This window comes from Corapipo altera, unplaced genomic scaffold, assembly GCF_003945725.1.
Source record: "Corapipo altera isolate COAL_440 unplaced genomic scaffold, ASM394572v1 54, whole genome shotgun sequence".
In the NCBI taxonomy this organism is placed as follows: Eukaryota; Metazoa; Chordata; class Aves; order Passeriformes; family Pipridae; genus Corapipo; species Corapipo altera.
The window spans coordinates 9,682,121-9,710,088 of record NW_020884902.1 but is presented as its reverse complement, the minus strand read 5'-3'; the positions used below and the strand labels follow the sequence as shown (position 1 = coordinate 9,710,088).

The 27,968-nt window shown below is 51.3% G+C and overlaps 1 protein-coding gene across 2 annotated transcripts; it reads right to left on the bottom strand.

Annotated features, from left to right (window-relative positions):
* Nucleotides 1–60: 60 nt before the first annotated feature.
* Nucleotides 61–27,968, bottom strand: KY (kyphoscoliosis peptidase). Of its 2 annotated transcripts, XM_027650412.1 has the most exons (14): nucleotides 27,856–27,968; nucleotides 25,787–25,836; nucleotides 24,539–24,592; nucleotides 16,552–16,614; nucleotides 14,440–14,514; nucleotides 12,777–12,851; nucleotides 12,590–12,631; nucleotides 11,903–11,953; nucleotides 10,115–10,197; nucleotides 9,641–9,749; nucleotides 8,137–8,254; nucleotides 3,610–3,798; nucleotides 2,894–3,084; nucleotides 61–2,042 (listed from the first exon to the last, which is right to left on the bottom strand). In XM_027650412.1, exons 3-14 carry the CDS (start codon nucleotides 24,579–24,581, stop codon nucleotides 1,135–1,137), a joined length of 1,947 nt encoding a protein of 648 aa, XP_027506213.1. In that variant the 5' UTR covers nucleotides 24,582–24,592; nucleotides 25,787–25,836; nucleotides 27,856–27,968; the 3' UTR covers nucleotides 61–1,134. The 2 variants fall into 2 exon arrangements, with proteins under 2 accessions (XP_027506213.1, XP_027506212.1); XM_027650411.1 differs by lacking the exons at nucleotides 24,539–24,592; nucleotides 25,787–25,836; nucleotides 27,856–27,968 and adding an exon at nucleotides 17,585–17,793.

Here is a 27,968-nt window from a genome sequence, read left to right as displayed (position 1 = left end):
CTTTCTTGTGTGGAAAATGCAGCAGCTTTGTGAAGAGAATTCATATTGTTGGGTCAAGGAAACAGAGTGCAAAAACATAACAGGTTTATTTTTCAATTCAAGCTCAAACATAGTATCATTTGGGTCATGCTAATGCTCACTGACATCTGAATCAATTGTGAAAATGTTGCTCCATCTTAGGACATGCATTTGTGGTGGGATTCACTAGAAGCCCCCCTTTCCTTGTGCATGGGGTTTTTTTTTACAAGAGTACAGCACCAAATAGTTTTTACATGATAATAATGTCACTCAGCTTGCTATCCCACAGAACCCCATCAGTTTTTAGTTGCAATGTTGCGCAGACAGACTGGAGTAAGGAGTGGTTGTTCTCCATTTTACTGTAGTTTCAGTTATGGAAACACCTGTATGCTTGAGATATAATTACAGCAGAAAAAGTGTTTACAATACTGTAATATAAAAAGGTAAAAATGATTGTATTGTATATACAATTGTATTATTGTATATTGTAAATACTTATTGTATTTAAGAGTCAATGTAAAAAGCAATTTTGCAGTATCACTTAAATCTGTAAGACAATGAAGTGCACAAGGAAACTTCATGTTGTATCTTCTTCCTAACACTTCTCTCTCTCCTTGGATACACAGCTTGACTAAAGATATACAGAAACTCAGTTTAAATACCCTGAAGTTCCTTGTGCCCAATGTTGCTGCTCAAAACCAGGGTGCACTTTCTTCGTCGGGCCCCATAACTAAGTGAATTCTTCTTGGAGTAGCCCTTGTAAGACTTTTCTTATGGTCCATTACTTGGAGACCAGTAATCACTCTGGGCCAAAGAATGACCTATGGCCAGACAGTCAGTTGTTTTCTTCAAGATATTTGTCTGGACAGTATTACTGAAACATAGGTGAGCTTTATATCTCATGTCTTCCACTGCTGCTCCCTTCTTAACAGGATTTTCTGTTTCTTTGACCGTCTTCAAGCCCGTGGTCTTGCAAAAGCCTGCAAGTGGTGTCCTGTCATTTGTTGAAAGAACAGATTTTGCTGAGAGAATGAGTGATCTCCTAAAGCTGTGTTGGCCTGGGGCACGTTGGGAAGGTTGGTTCATGCAGGTGAGTGAAAGAACAAGGAGTGAATATTACTGGGTCTCAACTTCGTATTTGAGGACATGTGAGTAAAAGCTGTGGTTGGCGTTCTCGTGCACCATCACAAACACCTCTCTGCACCCCGAGGTGTTGCAGGTTCCCTCCCAGCAGCCTCTGTTGTGGGTGAGAGGGTAAGTGTTCTCAGCCTGAACCAGCACCTTGGCTATGCCGTGCATTTTGAGTTTGAACTGGACGTTGCGGTTGGCGGGCAGCAGGCCCGACAGCGGCTCCAGGATTTCGTAGTCTTCCATCCACTTGCTGTAGCTCTGGGGGAAGGCCGGCCACTTCACCTCCGTGTTCAGGCACGTGATGAGGTAGTTGAAGATGTAGTCGTAGTTACCAGGATCCGACCTCTTCTTGGAGTAGATTTTCAGCACGAAGTTCCCGGCGTGCGGGAGGTGGACCTTGAGCTCGATCTGGTTCCCGCGGCGGATTTGCATGATGTGCCGCCGGCCCATGTCCTCGGCGAGGCCGCTGCCGTCGGCGTGCAGGGAGCTCAGCACGCTGATGTCCTTGCCCAGGGTGAAGGTGAGGGAGCAGCGCCCGTCGTTGGTGTGGATGGTGGGCTCGCGGTGGGACGGCCGCAGGAAGCCCTGGCGCTCCGAGAACCAGCTGGGTCCCACGGGCTGGTGCAGGTCCTTTGGGAAGCGCGCGGCCTCGTCCACGGACTCGCACTCCACCACGTACTCCAACACGCAGCTGTAGACACCGTCCGAAGCCTCAGCTTTGGAGGGCTTGGCGAAGATCTCCAGCTTGTGCCTCCCCGTCTCCTGTGGGTAGATATCCAGCTTCATTCCGTGTTTTTTCAAAGTCATTAAACCGTGTTCATCTGTTCCCTTCAGCTTAAACGTAAATAATGTGCCAGAGCGGCAATCCACGGATACAGAGGCTTTTCCATTTACTAGGAAATAAAAAAAAAAAAGTGCATAGGAGTGTCAGTACAATTTTTGCATGTACACCCTGTTTTGGGAAGGCTAATCTGTCCAAATAAATCACTGCTTCTCTAACAGTAGAACAAAGAGCTGTAATTGGCAGATCATGGCTTGGACCCATGGCCCTCAAAAAGGAGTGGCCTTTGTTTTGGAGATGTGCATTTATCCTGTTCTGAGGTCCACTGGAATGGAGCTGTGGTCCAATAGAACATGAAAGCCTGTGTGAAATATAACTGAAACTGCCATCAGGCCAGGCTGGACGGGGCTTGGAGCAACCTGATCTAGTGGAAGATGTCCCTGCCCAGGGCAGGGGTTTGGAATGAGATGATCTTTAAGGTTTCTTCCAACCCAAACCACTCTGGGATTCTGTAATTTTATTATCAGCCCATGTGCTCGTGAAGGGCTTGATTAGAGGTGATCAGACCCAACTGCTAGTCCAGTAGCTGCTCCCAGGAGCTTCAAAGTCCAGTATGTAGGTATGAGATACTCTACCTCCCTGTGAGCCTGTTCCCAAACAGCTTGAAGACTTCATTAAGTCCTAAAATGTTGTTGACTCTGTTGTTGACAGAGTTTTAACTCTGTGTTCTCAGCACTCATAAATTAGCCATCCAGTTAAATTCCTGCAGCTCTTGGAAACTCTGAGGGACGTGATCTTGAACGTGGGCCCTGGTGTTCAGTGGTGGTACCTGAGTGGTTTTATGCTAAAAGAGCTGCTGGACTCAGAGTGCTTGGCATTCCTGAAGAAGGGCACAGCAGCGTGTGTTGGATGTGGGATGAGTGAGGGAAGCTGCTCCACAGCTGCTGTTCCATGGGGCATTACCTGTTTGGATGATGGGTGTCTCTGGGTGCGAGGCCAGCAGGCCCAACGTGTAGAAGTTGCTGCTGTGCAGCATGTTGTTCTCAAATTCCTTCAGCGTCAGGGTGGGTTTCAGGAGCTGCCAGTTACTGTTATCTGGGAAGTGATTGTTAATGAACAGAGCCGGGTGAGTCAGAAAGTAAAACTCATTGTACCTGGAAAAGAGGGAAGAAATTAAAGGAATATGAGTAATAGTAAGAACTGAATTCTTCCCCCGCAGTGATGGTGGGCTCGGCAGGAGGACGTTGGAGTGCTTTGAGCTGCTGACAGACTGAGATTGCTGGGTTTGAAATCCTCCAGGCAGAGAGGAAACCTGAGCTTTGGGATAAAACCCAGGTATTTGCACTTTCTCCCTCCTGAAGAAAGAGGGAGGCCCTGGGTGTTGATTGAAATGGATTCACAAAAGCTGTGAATCGAGTGCCACGGAGAATTGCAAAAATCTGAACGTGTGATAAGAGGAACCAGTGGCCCTTTAGCAGGTTGTGGCTTGCTGCTCGGGCTGCTGCCTTTCTACAGGTCATGCTCTATCCCCTGTGTAGGCAGCCCTGGTACCTTGTCAGGGCTTTGGGTCTTCCTGTGGCACCTAAAGTTTGTCCCTGTTTGGTTTGCCAAACCCATCAGCTTTCTTTGTGCCTTTGTGGTGGGTTTATGTATTAACCTAGAGAGTGGTTCTTCTTTACCTCTGGGTGAACTTGGTGAAGGAATCATCAACAGAACCACTTCCCCAGGTGCTGTCCAGCAAATGCCACCTTCCTTCAATGTAGACAGCGTTCCAGGCGTGGTCAGAGTTCCCTGTGAAGGTCTGCCCGATCTTGTACCCGTGTCCCTTGGCGTGTCCCGACAGCTTCTTGCACTGGACCCCTGCAATACTGAGAGGGAATGATAAGATGCAGCAGATTTGTTTTACACCTGTCAGGTACTTCTGTGGAAGGAAAAAAGGTGATGATGCCTGAGGTGTTGGGTAGGGCTGTTTGGGCTCTTTGTTCTTGCACCCTTTGCACACGGACTCAGAAGGAGCTGGAGGAAGGGCCTTTTCCCTCCCAGTTTTTGCATATTCCCTCTCTTTTTGCCTGATGCACCATCAATTCAGCACTGTTAGAGGATGACAAAGATAAAGTGGGCCTAATTGCTCTCTGTCTTGTTACTCAGTGGAATCCCTTTGATGCTGTCCACAATTAGCCCATGTAATTATAAATTAAAAGTGCAGTCTGTTCCTCTCCTGTGACGGGGGGCCTGGTGTTTGACACCAGCTAAGGTATCTCAGACCTCATGGGACTGTGGATGTTGATTTAGTTTCCTGAAAGAGTGAGCTTGTGCTTGCCCAGGGTGGAAATGATTAAATAGTCTCTTTCTAAAAACATAATGAATACCTGCGTGGATGTGTAAATAAGATTTAAATAAGCACTGTGTTAATAAGCTCTCCGCTGATGATAGCAGTGGATTCTAACGCTGGCATCTTATTTCAGCATTAATCTAAAATTGCTTCACTTGGAGGATTGTCTTTTGTGTAGGACAGCATTGACATTTTTCTTCCTTATTGAAAAGTGTGCTAAATGGAACAACTACCTTAAGTAATAAACTGTGCAGGCTTCTGAAGCAAGATTGTCTGCATACCGTGGGTTTAGCTCAGGAGAAAAGTGATATTTATGGGGAAGATAATTAGCATGGCTGTTAAGAAGTTGAGGTCTGCTAACAGGTACTGGCTGGCAATTGGCAGTGCAGTGCTGCTTGTAGGAAGGACTGCAAGCATGGGAAGGACTACATCCATGGAGAGGATGCTGGTTTTGAGGGAAGGTGGGCACCTCAGCAAAGGAGGGGAGGGAGCAGCAACAGTGGGGCACTGCCTGTTACGTGGGTACCCAGAACAAATGTGGCCAGGCTGCAGGGAATGCCACGGAGTACCCTGGTGCTGCAGGGGGTCTGGAAAACCCTTGCCAGCCCACAGTCCCCTGTGAGCCAAATTCTATTGTGGAGCTGGGCAGAAAGTCTGGAGCAACTCCACTGATGAGACTGGTGAGAGCTTGGATTTGCATGGTGTAACTGAGACCAGGCGCTGGCCCGGGAACTTTAGGGAAGATTTGATCCTGGGAGTTTCAAGGAGCTAAGCACCATGCTCCCACTAATTTCATGGGGATTGGTGTCTAATCCTTCCAGGCTCCTCTAGACATTCTTGTTAGCTGGGATATTCAGAGGGAACATTAAGGGGCAGGTTCTGCCATTGGCTCTCACTGCTCTCAATTACAGTGAATGCTGGCAAGAAGAGTTTGTGCTTGGATGTGTTCAAAGTTCCCAGAAGGAAGGCTGGAGCATTTAGACAGTGACCTCTCTAGTAATAGACAAAAACCCAGGCTTAAACATCCTTTAAAAAAGCAGTTCTGTAGTGGTGAAAAGAGTGATCCTGTATAAATGAGTTTATACAGACAAATTAAGCAGGCAGAGAGAAGAGATGGGGAAGGTCTCTAGAGCTTGTGGACGTGGCAGTGTGGTGGTGGAAGATGGCCTAAATACGAACTGGACTAGAAGAACTGACCTAAGAAACATTTGGCAACATTTGCTTGGTGTAGCAATGAGGTTAAAAACAGAGTTGCTTTTCTGCTTCAAAAAGAGTAGGAGATAGTCTGGATCTTGCTACAGGTAATCCCCAGGATTCAATGGCACCTTGTTCCCTTTGATTTTAGGTTGACTTTGATAATTTCCTCTAAGAAGGGAGCAAATCTGGCTTCTCTATGGGGAGAGAATGGTTTATCTTTGTGGTAGGTAGGTGTATGTCTCTGTACCTGAAAAGAGGGAAAGGTTCTGACTGTAGGAAACAGGAGAGGCAAGAGGCTGTGAAACCTGAATTATTTACAGGCTGGTTCTGAAGAAGGAGCAGCTCAGTGGGCTGATCCACTGTAGGCAGTGCAGCCAGCTTTGCTCCCAGAGGTGCTGCTGGAACCTCTCCTGGGAAAATAATTGTTGTGCCTTCATCACTAATCCTGGTGAGTGAGTCTCTCCCTAAATCCAGGCTGCTGGGTTTGCCCTAAATTGAATTTGTGAATTTACACTCCCTGATTCACTCGGCCGTGCTACCTCCTCAGGTTTGCTTGTCAGATGAGAAGCCAGTTCTTGATAAATGCTGCTGAAATATTGGTCAGGAGCCCATGTTTGCATTCATTGCAATCACATCTGATATTTGGAAAGTGATGTTTCATGGACAGCTTCCCACTGTCTGTGCCCACCTTTCCTCTGTGACAGGAGTCTCAGCTAATGGGAAGAAGTCAGGCTGCCAAAGCTGTGCTCAGAGGTGACAGAGCTGTGTCTGCAACAGGAATTGTTCCCTCTGGCACTGGCACAAGTAAGACTCAATCAGTGTCAGACACTGACTTTGACAGGACCTTTAGGGGGACTCCTGGTGACTGGCAAATTGGGTTGTTTGTTCAAGTTCCCTCACAGGAGCTAGGTAAAAAAGGCATGATAACACACCTTTTTTTTCCCCCCAAAACTTGGCTCTGAAAAACCTCCCTGTAAGATAACTGCTCTTTGCCTCTTGTCTTTCTGCTTAAACTCAGTGTAAGACTTGAAGAGAGCACGGGAAGAAGGGATGAGGAGATGCCTGTGCAAGAAAGGGGTGTTATCTGTGGGTACAGTTTTTCAGGAAAGGAGCTAAACATTTAGCTAAATGACAACAGTATTTGACAACATAATAGGCTGCTTGACTGGGAGGTTTCCTGAATCACATAGTGACTAATCAATCTGGAACTGAGGAATTATGAGTAAATCAACAGCACCTTTAAATAGTCAAAAATATCCTTGGCAAGATTAGTGCTTTTAATGAACTAAACATATGCTTTTTAATGAACAGATGCAAATTTCCTCCTCCCTCAACTGTTAATAACTGTTCCATAAGATGCAGCTATAAATTCATATGTCACCATCCTATTTCTTTATGTTACTCTTTAGAAAGCAAGTTACAATATCATAGAATGGTTTGGGTTGGAAGGGACCAAATACATATCATGGGATATGTTGTTGGTTGGAAGCACTCTCCACTTCAGTATGTTGGTTTTCCTTAAACCTCTCTTTTCCCTGTAGCTTTTGTGGTGAAAACCTTCCCAAAACTTTTTGGGGATGGTGTGGAAAACCAGTTGTTACTTACACATGTGATTAACAACTGGTCTTTGATTTTTCCAAGGAAATCTTGTACATGGAAGGTGCTCCCTGGGAGAGCCACCTCACAAGCCACCCTCTTAGGATTGCTGTAGGAAGTCCCTTCCAATCTCATGTCCCTGAGTCAGCAGGTCCAGTTTTCTCTTGGACAACACTTCTGCATAAGGCTGGTCCCCAAATTCACCAGACACCTTCCTTGCTTTCACTACTCATCCCAGGCAAACTCCTGGGAGAGGAGAGGTGCTGGGAGAGGAGAGATGCTGCTCCTTGCTGTGGCATTTGAGGGTTGCCTTGTGCTATAGCCATCTCCTTTCCTTACTGGATTGGAGAGATGTGAGGGAGAAGGGATTTGGGCTGCATCCATCTGCAAGGCCCCCGTGCTCCCTGCCAAGGAAGGGGCTGCCTCTTGTGTGATTTGTGATTGTAAAGTTCTATTGTGAGGGAAATTTATGGGACTAATCCCCAGTGAAGTCCATGAGGTTTTGTAGGCAGGAGAATGGCTTTTAGTCATTAAATGCCAGGGTAGCTATGAAATGGGAAGTGCATTATTGCCCTCAGTGGTGATGCACCTTGAGATTGGCCTCAGAAAACAGCGTGAGTGTCCCTGTGGTGCTTCTGGAAGGGACAGAGATCTCCAGAAGGTTTTGGAAAAGCTCCTTCTGGGTGTGTGCATACCTCTTCCACGGGAGCACGTTGCAGACAGCGCTCCTTGTTCAAGTCTTGCTCTGCTTTTAACCTTCACATCCAGATACTCCAAGGAAAATCCTAGTTCTTCTAATCAAATTAGCTCCGTGTTTTCATCTGCCATTATGTTAATGCAATGCGAAGCTCAGCAGATGGCACCAAGTAAATTATGCTGGGGAGGGGAGTGGAGAGAGTGGAGGAGGGAGCAAAATTGACCTTTCTAGGACTTGCTGTTTTTCCACAGCATGGCTTGAAAGCTGAAGTTCCATGTCCTGCTTAAAGTCACATCAGTCAATGCAAAGGCAGACAGGATAGGCACGGAGATGACAGGGAATGTTAACTCTCCCTGGCACTGAATGTTTCTGAAGTTAATTTACCTGCACATTTGCTCGAAGAGCTCGGCGTAGCCCTCGCAGATGCTCTTCCCCATCTGAAGCACATCCTCGGCCTTGCTCGACAGCTGGCTTTTGTTGTGGTAGCCCACGACGTCGTATTCTGCAGGAGGGAACACAGGCAAAAGTTCATCCAAAGGCCTGGGGCGGTGGGATCGATGGGCAACAGGAGCAGCGCTCGGGTTGCTTTTCGTCTCCGTGAGCGCGAGCGGAGAGAAGGGAGAGAAGGGAGCGGTGGCACGTGCTGGGGACAGTGCTGGGGGCAGAGGGAGGGCTCTGCCTCTCATCACCCTGTGCTCTGAGCCTGGGCTGGGGTTCAGCACTTGAATCCAAATGGGAGGAAAACTCTGATTTTTTTTTTTTTGGGGGGGGGGGGGGAGGGAAGTGGGCATCCCCAGGGGTTACCCTCGTGTGGAGGATCTACAGTCTCAAGAGTTCCCAGTAAAAACCAGAGCGCTCTGCATTTGAAGGAATCAGACTGGTGTTACCTCAAAGGAAACCACAGAGCTTTTTGCACTGTTTACGTGCAATTTGTATTAAAAATACCTAGAAAGCAGCTTGTTGGGAAATACCTGAAGTGATTTGTTGTGAGTCATAAAATTTGAGAGTGGCTTGGGTTGGAAGGGACCTTAAAGCCCATCTCATTCCAACCCCCTGCCGTGGGCAGGGACACCTTCCACCAGACTGGGTTGCTCCAAGCCCAGTCCAGCCTGGTCATATCAATACCTGGAAGCATAAGAAGTCTTGATTTGTTGGAATGAATGCAGAAAAGCAGCACAGCAGGGCTCCCTCAGACAGAGCTTGAGGAACCGGTCTGGGAAGGTTAATTCAATGCCCACCAACCTTGGCCGTGTCCACAACCTCTTTCTTAAAATACGGACGTATTTTTCTGACAAAGCTCTCAGAAATGCTGCATCAGCTGCTTCAGCCTCCCCTCAGTGCTGGGGCAGGGGAAGGAAAGCTGGCAGCAGGCTCTGTGCCCGTGTGTGTGCTCTGATGAAATGCTGCCACTGCTTGTCTTTTATCCGAGGGGCTCGGCTGGTGCCTCCCCAGTGTCAGCTCTGAGGTGCTGGGGCAGGCTGGCTGTTCCACCAGGGCTGTTCACTGGCCTCCAGCAAAGCCATGGAGCACTCTGAGGGGTGTGCAGAGCTGGCTGGCTGCACCCAGCTCTGTATTTATGCTAGAAATGGCAGCTAAAATGATGGTCAGTGCTACTGCTGCGTGGGGACAGCAGCCTATCACAGGATTGAGTTGGGTGGGAAGAGGTGCCCAGGGAGCAGTGCTCTCACTGAAAATCCATCCAGGAAAGAAGTTTATATTGTCAGTGCTCTTCCAGGATAGATAACTTTGCATGATGAGAAAACCTCAGGATATATATACCTGAGGTAAACACCTCCAGAAAGCCTTCCTTCCACCCACCACATGGAACTAGCCCACAGATACAAACTTCCAGCAACAGCCTTATTTTCCATTGAGGGTCTCAGCCTACCTATGTGGTGGCATATCCACATCCATATGGCTCGGACCTTTTCCAGCTCAGTCCGGGCTTGTTTAAGCAGGGCTTTGACAAGGTCCTCCACGCTGCTCTTGACGTTCACCTGTGTGAGGAGGAAGCACTGCATTGGTCATGGGGAAGAAATCTCTGTGGTAGATCTTCCTGTCCTCCCCACTCCCTTATTCTTCTGAAACCAGTGAGACCCCAACTGCCAGAGAGTCCTCTGCCTCCCATTTCCGTAACAATGGAACTACAATTCTAGGTCCATGTATTTTTGGTTATAGTTCCCTCCTAGTGTGGGATCTCTCTGCTAATGTTTGCAGGGAAATGGGTTTTCACTTGTTTGGGAGATTTTGAGGCCATTGCCCCATAGCTCAGCCTAAGCTGGTGTCCATTCTGGGAGCCAGGTTTCATGGAACGTCCCCAGAGGGGAACTGGGAGGAGGACAGAGGCAAAAGCAAGACTTACTTTTAATGCGTAGTCATCCAGCTTCTTAAATTGCTGCAGATCTACTGGCATGGATTTCAAAGAGGATTTGTCCCATGGATACGCTGGGAAGAAACGAGTTGTCATTGTTTTGGGAAGGGAGGGTGTGTTTTTTCCTGGCTGTATGGTTGAAGAAGGGGACAGAGCTCAGGGAGGAATCCATCAGTGGGTGCCTAGGGAGCAGAGGACACGAGGGCACCCGCAGGAGGTCCCTGCCAGCTGCATGGAAAGCAGGAGCCATCCTGTCTAGTCTGCTAGAATTTGGGCAGTGCTGGAGTGGGAGCTGCCTCTGTGACTTTGGCACTGCATAACAGCTTAGGAAATCCCAGGATATCGTATGGAGGGGCAGGAGATACAATGGAGAACTGGCAGGGAAAATCTGTGCTGTGCAAGCCCTGGAAAAAACTTCATTTCTTAAAAGGCACATAAAGATCTGGATTTGCCCAGGAGTTTTGCATGGTAAAGGGCCATGATTCTGCAGGAATTCAGGCCCATGAGGAATGTCACACTGGGAGCAGTTGGTCTGAAACAACTGTACCTCACCCTCTCTCTGTGTCTTTGCAGGCTTCAGGCCCCTGGTTCTCCTCAGTGTGAACAAAGGGTTAATAACTTGCCCTAATTAATGAGATAACTGATTTTTTTAACAGTCCTGGAATGAGCTGACAGTGCTGTCTCCCATCGGTGAGCCTGAACCTCAGCCCTCCCTGCTCTGCTGGCTGGTGAGAGGAGAACTGAGTGCTACAGCCATCTCTCCCCTGTCCTGTGCTGTCAGAGCCGTTCAGGATTGAGACAACTCCTCTAGCTCTCTCCATAGGATTGTTATTTCTCTGGAAAAAAGGTTTTAAGAGATCCTGAAGTGCAAATATTCTTGTGTGACTCCTGAGTGCTGGGAGAGGTGAATGAACAGTGCAGTGGAGCTGCTGTTTGCCTGGAGCATGGATTGCCTTGGGCTGGGGTTGGGCACAGCTGGTCACTTCAGCTTTATTTGTGACCCTGCTTAGGCAGGTGGGACCCCTGTCTGCCTGCTCAGCAAGTGCTGGGAGCAGGATACATGAGAGGCTCCAAGAGCCTCCTGTCCCACTTGAGAAGCCAGCAGTGCCTCTGGAATCTGTATTCATTCCCTGCTCCCCCTCCAGCTCCCCAAACCAAGCCTCTGGCCCAGGCTCCAGCCCGCTGTCGGGGTGGCCAGAAGGTCTATTCCTGACTTGCAAAGGTGTGTTCTTAAGGTGAGCCCTGCTCTGCCCCAGGGAGGGGTTTTGGGGACATCCCACATCCCAGTTCCAGTGCTGCCTGCCAGGTGGGACGCAGGCACAGGGATGTGCATGGGTGGCCTGTATGCCAAAATTCGTGTTTCTATATCAGGCTTGTTTGTTTATCTGTGTTTTCCCTGAAAAGGGGCTGTTACACTGACCCAAAGAGAGAGGAAGCAGATTTACACGTTTAAAGGTTCCCCCTCTATACAGCTTTGAAAATTACCTTTTGTCTTTTGGGAAGGGGATTTTGGTTTTGGTGGTGTTTTTTTGTTTTTGTTTTTAAATTTGGTTGTCAGGGTTGTCTTTGCCAGGTTATAGAGGCACAGCTCCATGCAGGAGTGGGATCTGTAGTGATGTGCAGTTAGTCTGGGTTGTGTCTCTGCTGAGGAGCCTTCCCTGGCTGTGGAGCCTTGGGAAGGGCTTGGGCACAGTGTGATGTTCCCAAAGCCGCCCCCATCAGCCATCCCGACGGGCAGGGGGTTGGGAAGCTGAACGCCGCTTGTGGTGAAAGAGTTACCGTGCAGGTCTTTTGCTCCCGGTGGCCGCGGGGCCTCGGTTCCCTGGAAACCTGCAAAGTGGAGAAGGGAGCGTGAGGTGGGAAGCTGTTGGCAGGGGAGAAAAGAGAAGCAGAAATAGGTGGTTCTGGGGAGCAGGACTGGGTGGAAAAAGCTGGAATTGAGGCTCTTCTTTGCCCATTCCCTTGCATTCCGACATGGATGTCAGCACCCTGTGGAGTGTGCTCCGGGTCCCCTCCCTGCCATCCCACCGAGGCCACATTCCCTAGCAGTCAGGCATCTCCTGTTCTAGCCCGAGGGGCTGGGGACGTCAAACCCCTGCCCACCACGGCCAACACCCCCAGGCGTGGAGGGGGGAGAGCTGAGCTCCAGAGCTGCCAGGTTATAACCCCACTGAGAGCTCTGCGGCCACTGGAGGGTTTCTGAGAGACCCCACGGCCCCCAGACTGTCAGCACCTGCCTTGTGCTAGGGCTGGAGGAGGAGGAGACCCCCCACCCCAGGAGCAGAAGGATTTTGCTCCTCAAGCCGCAGGCATGGGCAGGAGCCAGCAGCATCTGCCTGTCAGGGAGAACGGGGTTGGAGACCTCTCAGGAGCCTCCGACGGGCAGGAGGAGCCCGTGTCCTCCTGGGAGAAGCTTCCCGGGTGAGGGATGGCTTGGAGACGTGCGGTGGTAGAGCAGAGCCTCACCTTTGTTGTTGTGTCCTCTCAGGCCAGGAAGCCGCTGGGAACCTGCAAGAGCCCGGCACGGTGAGTGGGATGAGCACAGCCCTGCCCCGGCTGCAGGGGCACAGCGTCCCCTCCAGCTCCCCGGCTTCTGCGCAGGGAGGGAAGGATGCTCTCAGCCTCTGCCAGGGCTTAAAGCCAGGAAATGTACCTTTTTCCAAGGAGAGTATCCTGATGGGTTTGAGGGGGGTATCCTCCGAATGAATCTCCACTGTCACTTGGGTTCCTGGAAGAAATGATGATAAACTCCCTAAGAAATGGAAAACTAACCAGGATTTGGAGGAGAAGGGCAGGATTGCCTGCTGAGGCAGCTCTTAACTTCAGACAAAGCAGCAGCTCTGGTGATTGCAAAGGTTTATCGCCATATTAAAGAGCTCTTGATGGAGCTGTGGAAAGTAGAGAATCAATGTCTTTCATTGATTTTTCTTGGAATTAAACAGAAAAAGGCTTGGAGTGATGAAAATGGTTTGACTTGTGATACTAAAATGTCTGGCAAAGGCCTGTAAGAGGCAGTGTCCTGGCAGAGCCAGGTCCAGTTGTGCCATGATGCTCCAGAACAAACTCCTGTGGAAACTGGAGTCTGGTCTTTAAAGTTCCAGAGAGAGAAATACAAGGGAAAAAGTTAGGGAGTGTCTTATAAGAACTACATCAATTTTTTGACAGACACTGCATTTTTTGGGCAGGTATTTCAGGAGGTGTTGCAGCCCCTGAGGTTCCCTGGAGGAGCACGATGTGCTCCTGGGCTCCTGTTTCAGATCAGACAGAGGTTACTTGGGAGACAAGGTCAAGATGTTAATGCACCTTGGGGCTGCCATGCAGTGATACCACCTCCAATTTTATCAGGAATCTCATAACATTTGGGGTTTTCCTTGAAAGTCAGCTCTTGGAACTGGCTAATTAGGTGGGAATCTGCACTTTCATCAAAGAATAAGTTTTTCCATAGCATTTAACTTTAGAAAAGTGAGGTTTCTCCTGGGATTATGCAGAGAGGTTTGATGTCCTTTAAGCTCCAAAAGCAGAAGGTAAAAAAAGCTGTAAAACCCCTAAACACTAGAGCTTGACCTCAGTTCTGGGGTGGTGCAGGTATCAGGGTGTCAAGATCACAGCTGGCTGGGGTGTTTTGTCAGTTAATTCAAAGATAAGTGAAGTTATTTCTCAAAGGGATGAATCCTGCAAATGGTTTGATTTCCTTGAAGTTTTTTATATTTTCAGGGGTCCTTTTCTATTTCTCGTGATTATTTTACAGCTTTGGGTTTTTGTGGTTTTTCTCACCAACTTCCAGTGTCTCGGGTTTTGCCCATACATTAAAATTCTTAGTTTTCAAAAAGCAGACTTGCCATTGAAGAGTGCCTTCTCCCAGTGAGTTTAAAAGTCATTTAACAAATGAGAAATGTAATTCCACAGAAATTTTTCAAAGTTCTAAGTCCTTTGCTTTAAAAACTAGCGGTATGAAATGGTCACTGATGCTTTTATGACTTTTTTTTTTTTTGCTATTCCTGATCAAGACATACTCATAAAGAATCATAGAATCATGGAATGGTTTGGAACAGAAGGGACCTTAAAGCTTCTCTTATTCCAGCCTCCTGCTATGGACAGGGAACCTTCCACTAGACCAAGCTGCTCAAAGAAACACTTGTTCTTCTCCTTGTGCTGTGTGGCCAGACAAGTCTTTGGGCAGCAAGTGCTTTGTGGGTGCAGCTGGCCCAGGTTGGGGTTTTATCTCCCTTTTGGGGTATTCTGAGGTTATTTCATTGGGGAAAAAGCTTGTTGGCAGCTCACTGGGGGTCTGCTCTGTCTCTTGGGTGACGACTTACCTTTGTCAGAGCCCGAAGTGATGGGTTTTGTCTTGGGTTTTGTCTGCTCCCAGGGCTGCCTGGAGACACGCCAGCCTGGTAGCACAAAGGAAAACATCTCAGTGCCTCGGGGAGAGCAGAGGTGCCAGGCATGGAGGGGGGTTAAATCCGTGCCCTTGCTCAGCAGCAAAGTAAGTAACGATCCCAAAAACTCAACCCTGTCCTCCAGCTTCAAAACCCAGTTGCTCATGGCCCAGGGGTGCCTGACCCCAGCCCAGGCTGCTGCTCAGGGTGCAGGTCAGGAGCTTGGGCATGGGTGTTTGAAGGGGTAGGTGAGAGGAAAGGACAGTGCTGGGGGCTTGGAGGTGAAGTGTTGGTGTGGTTTTCAGTGTCATCCTCGTTTTCATCTGTCCCCTCTGGGAGCCCCTGGCTGTCTCTGCAATGCTGGCTGGCCCGGGAATCCTTGGAGCAGAGGGAGGTGTGGGAAGCACCTGGTGTGCCCGGGGCAGCACAGATCTGCTCCCTGGGCTGTGCTGACGGCAGCAAATGCCAGGTGACACTGAGCCCTCATTCCCACACTGCTCCCATGCTCCAGCCTTGCCAGAGGCAGGGTGCATGTTGGCCAGGGTGATCCCTCGCTCTTTTCCAAAGTGTTGTGGGATCACCATCCCACCAGCCAGCAGAGACCAGCACCAGAGCAACCTGGATTTCACAGCTTGTCCAGGTGCTGTGTGGCTGTGACAAGGGTCAGCCCCAGAGTGATGGGATCTTGTGGAGTGGGGCCACAGCCCCTTTGCCTCAGTGGGCTTGGGGATTATATGTTTGAAAATACTGTGGCAACACCAGGGGTGTCAGAGGCTTCATCAGGACACTGATGTGGTTGATTGAAGGGGAATTCATTAACCTCTGTGGTGTCAGAGGAACCAGAGCTCCTCTGGTATCTGAATTCCTCAACAATCCTCACAGGGGCTTAAACAATGCCTAAGGTAGAGTTGCGAGGCAAGGATTCCCATGTGCATCCTAAATACTCCTGTCATTAATTTGGAGTGGGAAATGATCAATAAATACTATCCTCTCATATAGGAGGCTCTGACTCTGCTCTGTAGCTCTGGTTGCAGACCCTCTTGAGCATGATGGAGGGAGAGAGTGCAGAATATTTATTTACTTCCCAGAGCGGAGGCTTTTGTTACCTGGTTTGTAAAAACCCTCAAAGTACTGCCTTGCCATGAAATATTGCTTGTTCCCAGACTGTGAGCACCCTCCAGCCACCACTGATTTCAGAGGGACTTGGATCAGGGCTCCTGCTGAGCATTCTGCTGGGAGCAGCTGTGGCTTTTGCACGCTGCTATTGTGTGGCCTCCTTGGTGTAGCTAAAATCTACTGTCTGGTAGCATGAGAATTAAGTGTCTTGCTCTACCTTTGCCCACAGCTTTCTCTGCTAAACACCATGTTAGGCTTAGACTACCAGGAAAGCAGGTGGGATGGTCTGACCCCTTCCCTGGGAACTGCTCTATCCTCTTGCACTACAGTCCTGGGGTCATGTTCCTCCTGAACTGCTTCAGGGCAGGGAATTGGGAATTGGCAGGGAAACATCCGGGGCAAGCAGTCACATTGTTCCTGGATAGGAATCACACCTGCCTTGTGCTCAGTCTCTGAGTGAGGGAGATGAAGAAAAGACTGGTGGATAGATGGTTGAGACCCCAAAGGTTCCTCACCTTCCACATCCCACACCCTGCCTAAGCTGCGTGAGTGCTGGGGAAGTCTCTGGAAGCTCTGTCTGCAACCTGAGTGATTTGGGGCACTGAATTTCCCCTGCCATCAGCTGGCTGTGAAACGTAAGAGCTCCGTGTACCTGTAACACGAATGAGCTCCATGGCAGGACAGTCCCTGCAGACGGGTGTGCAGGGGCTTGGCAGTGCCACAACGTCCCTCCTGCCCACGGGACAGAGGAGAACACGGAGGGGGCACTTCCCATGGCACGTGGGAAGCCCTCTGTGTGCCTCCACTGAAGCCCCCTGGAAAGGGATGGGTTGGTTGAAGCACATTTGTGCTCCAGAGGCACAGCTGGGTGCTGAGGGCTTTGGGCTGTGTGTGCTGGGGTCGGTTTATCAGTAGAGAGGGACATTCACATACCGTTAAGGTCTCTCCTCTGAGGTGGCTGTGATCTGCTGTTTCCATTGCCATCATCCTCCAGACCTGTAAGATATAAACAGGAGATTGGCAGGGTGTCCTCCTGGAGTGAGGTGCTGGCACTGTCTGGAGCCAAGCACCCCAAACCCTCTTATGTAACCCATCAACCCAGCTGAACTCAGGTGTCATCAGGATCCACCTTCCCTGTCTCATCTGCTGCATTGGGTGCAGTTCTTGTTGCTAAATACTGAGAGGCAGAAAGTGCAATAGTCCAGATCTAAGTCACTTTGATGGGCAGGTGCTGGGTGCTGTGTTAGATGAAACATGAACACAACTTTTGTGATAGTTTTGCCTATCCTTGTTAGCCTGGGACTGGTTGCCTGAAAATCCAGCTTCTCCCCAAGGTTTTAGATCAGGAATATTCCTTCTCCTCCCTTTACTTCTGCAGGGAGGGACCCCTTACAGTTGCAGAGCACAGCCGTGGCTTTTTGGAAGACCCGCTGCAGGACAGGAGCTGGGCCAGGGACGCCGTCCCAAGCTGCAGCTATAAATGGCTTAGGACAGTGATCGAGACAAAGCCCGGGCACACTGCAGACAAAACAGTTTTACCCTGTACTCCGGTGCAGTAGGTACCGTGCGGGGTGAAACGGCCGAGCCCTCTCCCTGCTCCCCTCGCACAGCCGGGAGAGCCCGTGGAGGCACCTCGGGGCCACTGCAGGGCACAGCAAGGTGCAAACACGGTCCTCGGATTAGTGCCTGTGCGTGTCCCCTGCTCCTCCTGCAGCCTGGGCTGCGCGCCCCGGAGCCGGACCGAGCCCCGGGCATTGCACGGGTGAGGCTCCGCTGCACCGGGAGCGCCGGAGCGGGCACGCCGGGCTTCTGCCAAGACAGCTGCACGTCTGGGGGTTTGCAGCATGTCTGCAAAGAGGAGAAAGGGGAGGGGGGAAGCCCGATCCCCGCTGCAAAGCTGCTGCTTCTCTTTGCCGTCTGCGCCCGCAGCCCTCCCCTCCTCGCCCCGCCGCAGGTGGGACGTTACCTGCGCCTCGGCCGCCTCCCTTGTGCCCCTCTCGCTGCCCCTTCTCCTTGCTCGCTGCCTCCTCGGGGCGCACAATGAGCAGCAGGTTGATGGTTACTGCACTGGGGTCTGTCTTAAAGTCCATGGTACCCATCAGTGCATGGCCGGGGCGCTCCCGCCGAGCTGCCGCTGCAGCGAGCGGCCGGCTTTGCTTCCCAGCCTTGGAAAGGCGAGCGCGCTCCCGCCCAGCCGCAGCCCCGGCCCTGCCAGCTGCACCATCAGGGCTCTGCCAAAGCCGACCCTAATGAAGAGGTTACAAGTCACCTTTGAAAGGAAATCGCAGGAGGGATCCGTTTCCTAAAGCAGAGGAAGGAGCTGCGTTTTGGGCGGGGGGGTCTGGTTTCAGAGCGTGCCCCCGGCTCCCTCCCCTCGCTGCCCTTTTCGGCTTTAAGCACTTGTCTACACTCAAATCCCCCAGCACCGCTGTTCGCTGGGGGGGATTCGCTTCCCGGCGCTGTTACAAATCCTTAAAAGGCTTTCTCTTTGGATCCTGTCCCCCGGCAGAACTCAAAGGATGCTTAGGAGCGCAAATAATAACAATAACTGCGGCAGGAGGGCAGCGGTGGGGCCAAGGGGCTGGATGGAGAGCAGGCACGAGCCTGTGCAGCAGGGAGGATCAGTCTTTGCAGGGCTGGCCGGTGTGCAAAGGGATAGCAGTGATGGGAATTGCAGGGTGTAATCCTTACTGTCCCAAAGGATCCAAAAAACCCAGCTCCCTCTGCTTCATCAGCCCTTGAGCCCGGCTCTCTGGGGTAGCTGGAGACGGTTGATCAAAAAGGAAAGCCCTGCAAATCCCTGGCTTTCTAGTAACTGTCCCAGCCTCCAGGAGAGGGGACATGAAGGGTTACAGTGCAGGTTAGTAACTGGGCTCAGCTGGTCCCTGCAGGTCGCAGCAGGGGCTGGCAGGGACAGGCTTTCTAATTTTACCCCTGGCCGCTGTCCCGGCCGTGCTGCCAAACCCCCGCTGGCTTGGCCGGGGGTCCCGGGGGAGCAACAGCACCTGTGGGCTGAAGGGCTCTCTGGTAGCTTTGGGAAGGGCTGCAGGAGGCACCCACTGGCAGACAGGGGGTTCGGGAGCTTGGCATGGGCGGGGTGCTTTTTGTGGGTGTTGCTTTTCAGGCAGGAGTGAGAGAGCAGTGGGCTCTTCTGGCTGCGCGTGGGGAAAGCTGTTGTCCTGGATCCACAGGCAGGAGCTGGTACTACTACCTGGTGTTATGTTACTATGTTTGGAGGCACGGGTTTTCCCCGTGGATCTCCATATAAATCCTGTTCCCTCCCCATCTCCTGCCCCTGTGCTGTTCCTGAGCCCCTTCCAAAGCAGGGACAGCTGATACGCCCCCGTGCTCTCCTGCAAATCCAGCCCTGAGCAGCTCCTCAGCATATCCAGAAATAGCGTGCGTGGCCACGGGGAGCCTTCCTCCACCCAGCTCTGCTGGTGCATCTTTGCACCATCCTGCACCCTCTGTGCCCCCCTGGATGGTGCCACAGCACCCCTGCCAGGAGGGGAGTGTCAGGAATGGGATGTGCGTGTAACCCCCAATAACGCAGCGAGAGTTCCGTGTCGGGATGGATGATAGTGTTGTTGTTAGTCCAGGTACTGGTTTTGTTTTTAGTTTGCTCATTGGAGTGGTTTCAGGTTCAGGGGTTCCTAGTTCAGCTCTGGCCATGAGGAGCTGGCTGGAGGTGGTTAAACCTGGTGAGAAGGAGGGCCAGATGCATGCTGAGCTGTGCTGGGCTCCGCCAGGCAGACTTTCCAAGCCATCTGGGGCTTGCCCGTCTCCAGGTCCCCAAGATTTATGGCTGGAGTGACTTTCTAATCACACTTTTGCCATCTGCCTGTTGGCCTTTAGCACTCTCCTCTCACCTGTCACTGAGCCCTGCAGCTCCTGCCCGTTCCTGCCCAGCACAGAGCACCCTTTCCTCCCCAGCCACTCATCTGGGGTGCAGCCCTTGGCCCTGTGGGCCCTTCTCCCTCATGTCCCAGGTGGGACAGTCTGATCTCCTGAACTACTCATTGGTATGGCTGAATCTTAAATCTGGTCTCCCCTCAGCCCTGCACCAAATTCTGCTCTAAGCCTCTTCGCTCTGCTCCTGCCTCCCACCCACAGGGATTTCCCTGTGTGTCCTGGCTTTGCTGCTCCTCCAGATCTGCTCTTGCCCTCATTCCTCTCCAGCTCCAGAGAGGTGGTGGCTCAGTGACAACACAAAGGAAAAAGGTCTGTCTGGGGATGTGGCTAAAAGCAGGTTTTCAGGGGTGCAGCCCCGGCCACGCTGGGACCCTGAGCTGAGCTCAGTGTGGATGCTCTGGTGGCACCAGCTGAGGTTGAGCTGATGTGTTCCTTCCCTGGCAGCTCTGAGCTGGAGCCTCCACAGCCCAGCACGTGGCGGTCACTGCTCTGGGGGCTGCTGGCACTTTCCTTCCTGCCAGGCTGTAAGATTCAGTAGAGCCTCATTTTATCTCTCTTCCTGGTGAGCTGGGTGCTCCTGGCCCGGCTGCCCGTGGGCTGAGCTCTGCTGCCTTCCTGTGCCGGCCTCACCTGCATCCAGCCACGTGTTCCCAGCACACTGACAGCACCTGAAAGGAGCTTCTGCTTTCCTAGAAATGCCAGTCCTCGGGGAGAAGGTGGTTGTTTTTTGAAGGCTCTTTTGCATTTTCTTTTCTTCTCTTTTATCCTCTGTTTTTTCCTTGAGAGAGGAAAGAGAATATTTCTGATGGTGTTTTTCTGTGCATGCCGTGAGGAAGACACAGGCTGTGCTCGAGGTGGGTGCTGCTGCCTCCCCTACAGCAGGGAGTCCTCCCGCTCCAAGAAGTTTCCATGGCCATGAATTTCTCATGCACAGGAACCCCCTTGCTGGCCTGAGATAAGGCAATGACCAGCAACATCGTTCCATGGGCCAGGATATTTTTGAAGGTAAAATATTTGCATTTTGAGAAGGAAAAGGAGAAAGCCTGTTAATGCCACGTTGATTTTCAAATAAATGCAGCTCGCTGGACTTCCTGCAGGATTTCAAATGTTCACCTAAATCCCAGGGAGGTCAATTAATGGCTGGAGAAAGAGCTGCTATCCAAGTGCCATGATTACATGTATTTACCACATGGCTGGCATTTCTCCAGGGGTGATGGTGGGGAGAGAGAGACAGTATGAATGTAGAGCAAGAATTAGGTTATTTGAATCCCGCTGGGTGGAAAGGGAAATTACAGGCTGTGTTCCTGGGAAAGGGTTTTAACTCTTGTGCATGTGTTTTGCCTTTGCAACAGTCTGTAAAGGCTGCGGGTTGCAGAAGGTGTGGTGGGAAGATATCCTGCCTCCACTGTGCCAGAGAGGGGCTGCTGGACACCTTAGTCCTGCTAGGGCTGAAATTGAGGGTGTCCAAGTGCTTTTCCAAGGCCGTTGTAGATACTGGTAATGGAGAAAGTGCTAGGGCTGCCCTTCTCCTCGGTGCATGTTCTCCTGAGCTGCTCTAGCTGTCCACCTTGGGGGGATGGTCATATCCCAGTGCTGTGGAGTCTTCCCACTGCCTGGAGAGGAAGTCTGGGCACATAACTCCATTGGAGGCAACACCAAAGTCAGGTTAAGATGAACCCCCGTTAATGTACTTTGGTACTGACATCCTTGATGACCCTTTTGGGTCATCATTACTCATTGCTTAGAAACCTTTGCCTTTCATTTGGCACTTGCGGCTTCTTGGGTTGCGACGAAGAGTATCCCTGTTTCTCCCATCCATGCTGTCCAGGAAGGAGTTAGCAGTGTCACCTCCAAGCTGGAGAGCCTTCGTGCCGGGGCTGTTCCCTGTTGCTGCTCCTCCTCTTCTGAACCCTTGTCCAGGGCCAGTGGTGCTGCTGCACGTGCAGGTGTGCTGGTGGCTCCTGTGCTGTTCTCCCTGTCCTTCCTGTCCCCGTCCCATCCCAGCATTAGCCTGGCATTGTTCACCATCCAGGAGCTGGGTATTTTCCCAGTACTGTCCACCCAGATCCCCAAGATGTGTCTCCTCCTCAGAACTGCTCATTCAGAGCCCATTATCATGTGTGGATATATTTGTAGTCTGGGGGTTGTTTTGTTTTTTCCCAGGCGTTACTTTGCACTTGCAGACACTGAATCTCAGCTCCTTGCAAGTTAACTTCGGAGTGTCGGGATGCATCCATGGTGGGTAACACATTACAATTGCACTCTGGTGAGTTTTAATCTGATCTCTTGGCCTGTCTGCCCTTTCTTCCTCTCTCCAGCAGAGCTGCAAGACGCTGCCCTTATTCTCCTCCTGGCGTTTTCCATCCCCAGGCTGCTCAGACTGTTCACTCTGCGGTTCTGCTGTGTCAGCAGCTGTGCTTTATGATTTAAGATGGCAGCAGAACTTTCCACTGAACTATAAGCCCATGTATCCAGTTTCCTGGTATCCACACAACTGGGAAGCTAACTGATGGCTGGGATAGCCCTGCTGGAGAGGTCAAGGATGTGTTCAGATGACAGGGAGACAATGAGAGTCGGCACAAAACCGAATCGAATGGCGTGACCCCCAGGGAGAGACTTGGCTTTGAAGGTGAGTTCCACCTCCTGTGGGGAAACAACTGTCCCCAGCTGGGCAGCCTCTGGCAGAAGGTACTGCATCCCAGGTGGGATTGCTGGGGATAAAAGCCAAGCCTGATTGGCCCCTGGCTTGTGATACAGCATAGCACTCCTTCCATGAGGGAGCCTGGGGACACCCTGCCTGCAAAGAGGTGCTGGAAGCAGCTGTGTGAGGAACACGGAGCAGGGTGAGGAGTGGAGTGTGGCTCAGGGAGAGTGTCACAGCTCTGTGCTCAGAGAGAGCACTGCAAACATTTCTGCAGGTTTCTCCCACTTTCCCATTTTTCAGTGACAAGTGACATCGCTTTGCTCCTGAAGAACAAGCCTTCAGCAGCTGGAGATTCGGTAGATGCTTTGCTAAGGTTTCTTAAAAACAGAAAAGACCAAAGTGGATGCCCCATGGCAGAGACCTGCAGGAGTGGCTGTGTGTCCTCAGCCACCTCGAGTCACACTCTGGCAGGGAGCTCCTCCTTCCCTGGCAGCTGGATGGGGCTCTGCTGGGCAGGGTGCCTCTGTCCCAGCACTTGGGCTGCTGGAGGGAGGGAAGGAGGGAGGAGGCTGCTGACAGGACATTGGCCACCAAAGGCTGCCAGGCTCTCCAGAGCTGTCCTTGTCTGTCTGTCTGTCTGGTTGACCTTCAGCCCTGCTGCTTGGCTTGGGTTTGCTGCTGGCCTTGCTGGATGAGGATCCTGGCTGGGCTGCACACGGTCATTAGACATCAATTTGTGGGTAGTCTTCAAATAACTCATCCTTTGAAGGCAATGGGGGCCAGTGTGACCCTGCAGAGGATTTAGGGATCCTTTTTCAAGGTGTCCTGGTAACCCAAATTATCCATTAGCTGTGCCCTTGGGCAGTATGTTTTATGATCAACCACTTACCATAAAACTGCCCTGGGACATGTGGGTGATGTACAACACCAAGTGCATCTGAGATGGGCAGCATGGTTATAAATGGGTGAGGAGACATAGGTGAAGGAATGAGGGGGGAGTGGAAAATATGCTCTAACTGCTTACACCAGCATTAAATATGAAGGGGGTCTCTGCCCCGGAGCAGACTGGCTTTCTCCACATACCCCTCCTCTGAAATTCTGGCTTTTGTACTGTGCAAGACTGGGGGAGATTGTAGAGCTGTTCTTTCTGAGAGTCCCCCAGAATACCCAGGCAGGTTTATTTTTTCCCTGGAAGTCTATTTCTGGTTTACTCAGGAGAGAGCCTTGCCCCTTCTAATTAAACAAGTGGCATGGCACTTCCTGGGAGATGCAGAAAGTGCTATTTTTTTGCATTTTATCAACATTTCTCTGCTGTAGAGTTGAGCAAAGCCCTTCTTGGTGACCCAATAGACAAAGCAGTTATCTCCTCTGCCCAGCCAACCTGGTATTCTCTGATACAATGACAAAGGTAAACAGAAAGCAAGTATGGAAAAAATACCTGGAGCTCAGTGTGAGTTGCGGTGTTTGAAGGAAAGCGGACATGATAGGACTGAACCTCCAAACCTTCCTTCCTGAGATGCCATAAAAGCAGAGCAAAGTTGGACAGGTTCCCTGGTTGTGTTTACCTGGAGCCAGAGCTAAAGGACTGGAATGGTCATTTGGAGGCAAGATCATGGAACAGTTCTCACTGGGGTTGTCTCTTCCTAACCCAAGGTACCAGGATGCTGTGGAAGGGGCTGGATGCTCTCATAATGGTCCTGGACACGTGAGCTACTGGATGAGCTGAGGACACAATGGTGGCAATGGAAGCAAGTTTGCCCATGACTTGGAGAAGCTGTAGAGGCATCTGCCTCTTGTCTTTGAGAAGGTCTCTCCATATCTGCGGCTGTGTCAGGAGCAAAGGCTGCACCTTCTGGCAGTGGGAGAAGCCCAAAACACCAAATCATTTCTACATTGGCCAAACCTGCCAAAAACACCTTTGCCAGGTACCAATACCTTCCAAAAAACCCTGCCAAAAGTACCTTTGCCAGGTATTTTGCCACCAGCTGGGAAGAGCTGCTTGGCCGGTTCCCCAGGTCGAAGCCCCCAGGTATTTGATGTGCTGCTCCTCAGCAGCCTGGGAGTGCTTTGAGAGGAGCCAGACCCCCTCTCAGTTCCCATTGCCCTTCCAAAGGACAGTGGGAGATGAACCTGACAGCCTGTCACTCAGACATGGACACTGCACCTGGCTGGGATGAGCATCCCGGGGTTGCCATGGAGATGCCTGATGGGAATCTCTAACTTTTCAGAGTCCTGACAGGATGCAAACATTATCAGCATTTAAGACCTAAGCAATGTTAACAGCGCTGAAATAGATCCCTTCTGCTCCAGGAGGCTAAAAAGCACTCAGGAAAGGCTCTTCCCCTCAGGAGGGAATGAACTCACCTGTGGAGTTGGGCTGGTTGTCTTGTCCAGTCACTGCTCCCATCTCCACGTGAGCTGTTGGAAATAGGAGAAAACATTTCTCTCTCTTTCCTGGAGCAGCTGACCAAAAATCAACCATTATGCTTTTTGCTGTGTGTGCACAGTCCCAGGAAGCTGGGACCAAAGGGCCCTGTGGGTCTGCGAGATGCACAGTGCTTTGTTTGGAGAAGGAGATCATTGTTTTGATAGAGAAATGGGAAAAAAAAGAGAAGGAAAGCACAGACAGCAGCACAGCACATCGGCCTGACTACCAGAGCCAGGCCCAAAGGGTTAAAGCAGCCCAGAAAGCCTTAGGGGATCCCTCAGGATGCTCCCGAGCAGACTCCAGTAATGAATTTTCACTCCTGTATTTTCATTATCATTGTCCCATTGTCCCCCTTAGCTCTGCAGCACATTATTCCTGTCATTGAGGCAGCTGCAAGGACAGTGCTGCTCCCTCAGCTTTCCTCTTGGAAATGTGATGGGCTGAGCCTCAGGGCAGGAGTGTGCATGGGCCGTTACCCCAGGAATGATGCTCTACTTTGCCTCTCTCTCCCGCCAGCTCCTTCAGATTGCCCAGAGAGTCCCAGGTTTGCCACAGTGCTCAGCAGAGCTTGGCATTTTGTTCTTTGGGAGATGAGCTGGAGGTACCATTCACCCCCCTTCCCTGCTCATCCAGCCAAGCTCACATATTGTGATTAAAGACAGGGATAGACCTGCTTGGATTTGGTGCAGCTGAACTGGGTGGGAAGGAGCATCAACCACCTCACTGCTAATAAGAATAGTCTTTGTTTTTATTTTTTCTTTCTAGAAATATTTTACAACTTCATGGCACAGGCTGCCCAGTGAGGTCGATGCCCCATCCCTGAAAGTGTTCAAGGCTGAGTGGGATGGGGCTTGGAGCAACCTGGTCTCATGTAAGGTGTCACTGCTCATGGCAACCCAAACCATTCTGTGATTCTATGGAAATTTATTAGTTCCCTGAAAACTGGGGAACTGGAGTGGTGGCAGTGGTAATTTGTGTATTGCACCCTGATACAACACCACTTGGAGTTTATCCCTCTTGTTTGGTAGGATCAGAGGAAGCTCTTTTATTTTTCCCAAGATCCCCCAGAACTGGAAAAGCAGAAGGGGTAAGGCAGAGTCCTCCACAAGTCCCAGCTTGCTGTACTTGAGGTTGCATTTTTAAACACCAGTGTCACTCTAGTGCTGGTCCCACAACTGACTTACTGAGGTCATCGGCTTTATCGTCATCTTCGCTTCCACAGCCCGGGCAGAGCCTGGGAGGAAAACAGGACTGTCAGTTCCCAGGCCTTGAGCGACCAAGCTGCCCACCTGGAAGGGAGCAGTTCTCCCTCAAATCTGTGTTTTGCTTCTGTCACCTGTTTTAGCTCAAGGGTGCTACGGGGACATCCATGGTGACCCATGTGGCCCTTTGTCTGCCTCCTCCCTGCCCGTGGCTCAAGGCTGCGTTTGGAGCCGATGCCTTTGGGCCAAGGGTGTGTCTTGCCCTCCTGATCTGTGTCCCTTTCTGCTTTAGGACTACTCAAGCAAAAAAGACCCGACCCCTGTGACAACCCCTACAGAGCCAAGGAAGTGAGGACTGGTCCTCTTTCAGAGAGGGAAAACACTGAAGAGGCAAAGCATCTTCATCACTCTAAAAGTATTCCTTAAATAAGCATCCATAACAAAGGTAAGAGAAGGTCTCCTGGGTGTTAGGTGTGAGGGCTGTGTGTGGTGCACTTGCTGTTTGGAGCTCATCTGCCTGTGATGGGTTTGCACCAGTAAAGTCTGGAGCTGTGTGGGTGCTGGTGCCAGCACAGCTCTGTCACCACGGCCCCACTGCCACGGCCACTCCCTCCAAACGACCGTCAGCCCTTCCTGCTCGGTGACCAGATGCCAGTGGATTCACATTGCTGGGGGCAAACACAGGCTCTTTGCTCTTTCCATCAGCACTGGGTCAGATGGCAGGGCTCCCCCCCACCGACTATTATTGTTGTTATTTATTTGTACCGTGGCAGTGCCTGGGAACATCCCCTCAGGGCTGGGAGCCTTTCGTGCTAAGGCAGGGCAGGTTGTGACATGCAGCACCAGCAGAGTGAATGCTGAGTGCCACTGCAACTACCCCACTGTCCTCATCTGTGCCAGCGTGGGGGTCACAACCAGCCATTACCCTTAATGCCTGCCTTCTTTCTGGTTCATTTGGTGCCAAAATCACAGAATCATTTAGGTTGGAAAAGACCTCAAGTCTGACCTTTACTGAACACTGCCTTGTCAACTAGACCAGATCACTGAGTGACACGTCCAGTTGTTTCTTGAACACCTCCAGGGATGAGGACTCCACAACCACCCCACCAACAGTGGGAACTGGCCACTCCTCAGGACCATGTTGCAGAACAGCCTGGGAGCAACACGGAGCTTTGGTGGGCAGCTGACCGTGACCAGCAGCCAGAGAGCACCTGAGAAAGCAGGGCTGTGCAAACAGGCTGCTTTGGGTACAGCAGCAGGACTCCAATTAAGCAGGAGCTGGTTGCCTGGGTTTTGCTCCTTAAGCCCTGCTGTCCCAATTAACTGGCTCCCCTTACAGTGTTTTTCAACTGTACAGAGATGAGCCAAGGACACATGAACGTAACGTGATCCAGGAAGATTCCCCGAGTGCCAGGAAGTTGGAGCACTGCTGCCTCTGCTCTTTATGGCCGTGCTCGCTGCCTGGGGCTCCTGGGAGCACAGTTTGGAGCAGAGCTGTTGGGCTCTCACGTGCCCACAGCTGTGTTAGTGCTGCAGGAGCTCCTGTTCTGATGCACCACAGAGCCCCCACTGTGCCCCTGCCACGGGGGCTCTCCTGTGGTTGCCCGGAGAAGCTATTGCTCTTGGCCAGAAAGCCCCAGTTGATTGGTGATGGTGCAAAATGCCTAATTTGAGGGGCAGAAAACACCAAGTGATGTCCATGGCCAATCCCTGCCCGTGGCCCCTCTCCCTGCAGCCCAGCTGCAAGCCCTGGCTCCCTGCCTGTGCCCCCAGCCCACAGGGTAGTGGCCAGGCTCAGGATCTGCTTCCTGCCCCTGCCATTGCCACCCCTCCCCTGCTCCTCCTGCTGCCCTGTTGTGCCCCTTCTGCCCCTTGTGCCCTTGTCCTAGGGGCAAACGGGGCAGCAGATCCTTTCTGGGAGCTCTGGGCAGCCGGAGCTGCATCAACAACGGCCACCAAGGGCAGGTAGTTCCTGGGCGATTGTGCCTTTGGGGGTTTCCCTGCGGTGCTGTGATCCCTCTGCCAGTCAGCACTGCTCAGGGTGTCTCTACCTGCCCAATTCTGCCTACAGCTATCCGAGGCTTTTGCTCACGCAGGAGCAGGACCCTCCGTAGCAGCTGGTGATGCTGGCGCGGGGGCACTGCGATTTTTGGGACCGTTTAGT

Excerpts from the sequence above, each read along its gene's own strand:
- KY (XM_027650411.1), bottom strand. The coding sequence starts at position 17,717 with ATGGGTACCATGGACTTTAAGACAGACCCCAGTGCAGTAACCATCAAC. Across the intron at positions 11,954-12,589 it reads GAGAGGACACAACAACAAAG|GTTTCCAGGGAACCGAGGCC; the intron begins GTGAGGCTCTGC and ends TCCACTTTGCAG. Across the intron at positions 2,043-2,893 it reads GACACCCATCATCCAAACAG|TAAATGGAAAAGCCTCTGTA; the intron begins GTAATGCCCCAT and ends TTTATTTCCTAG.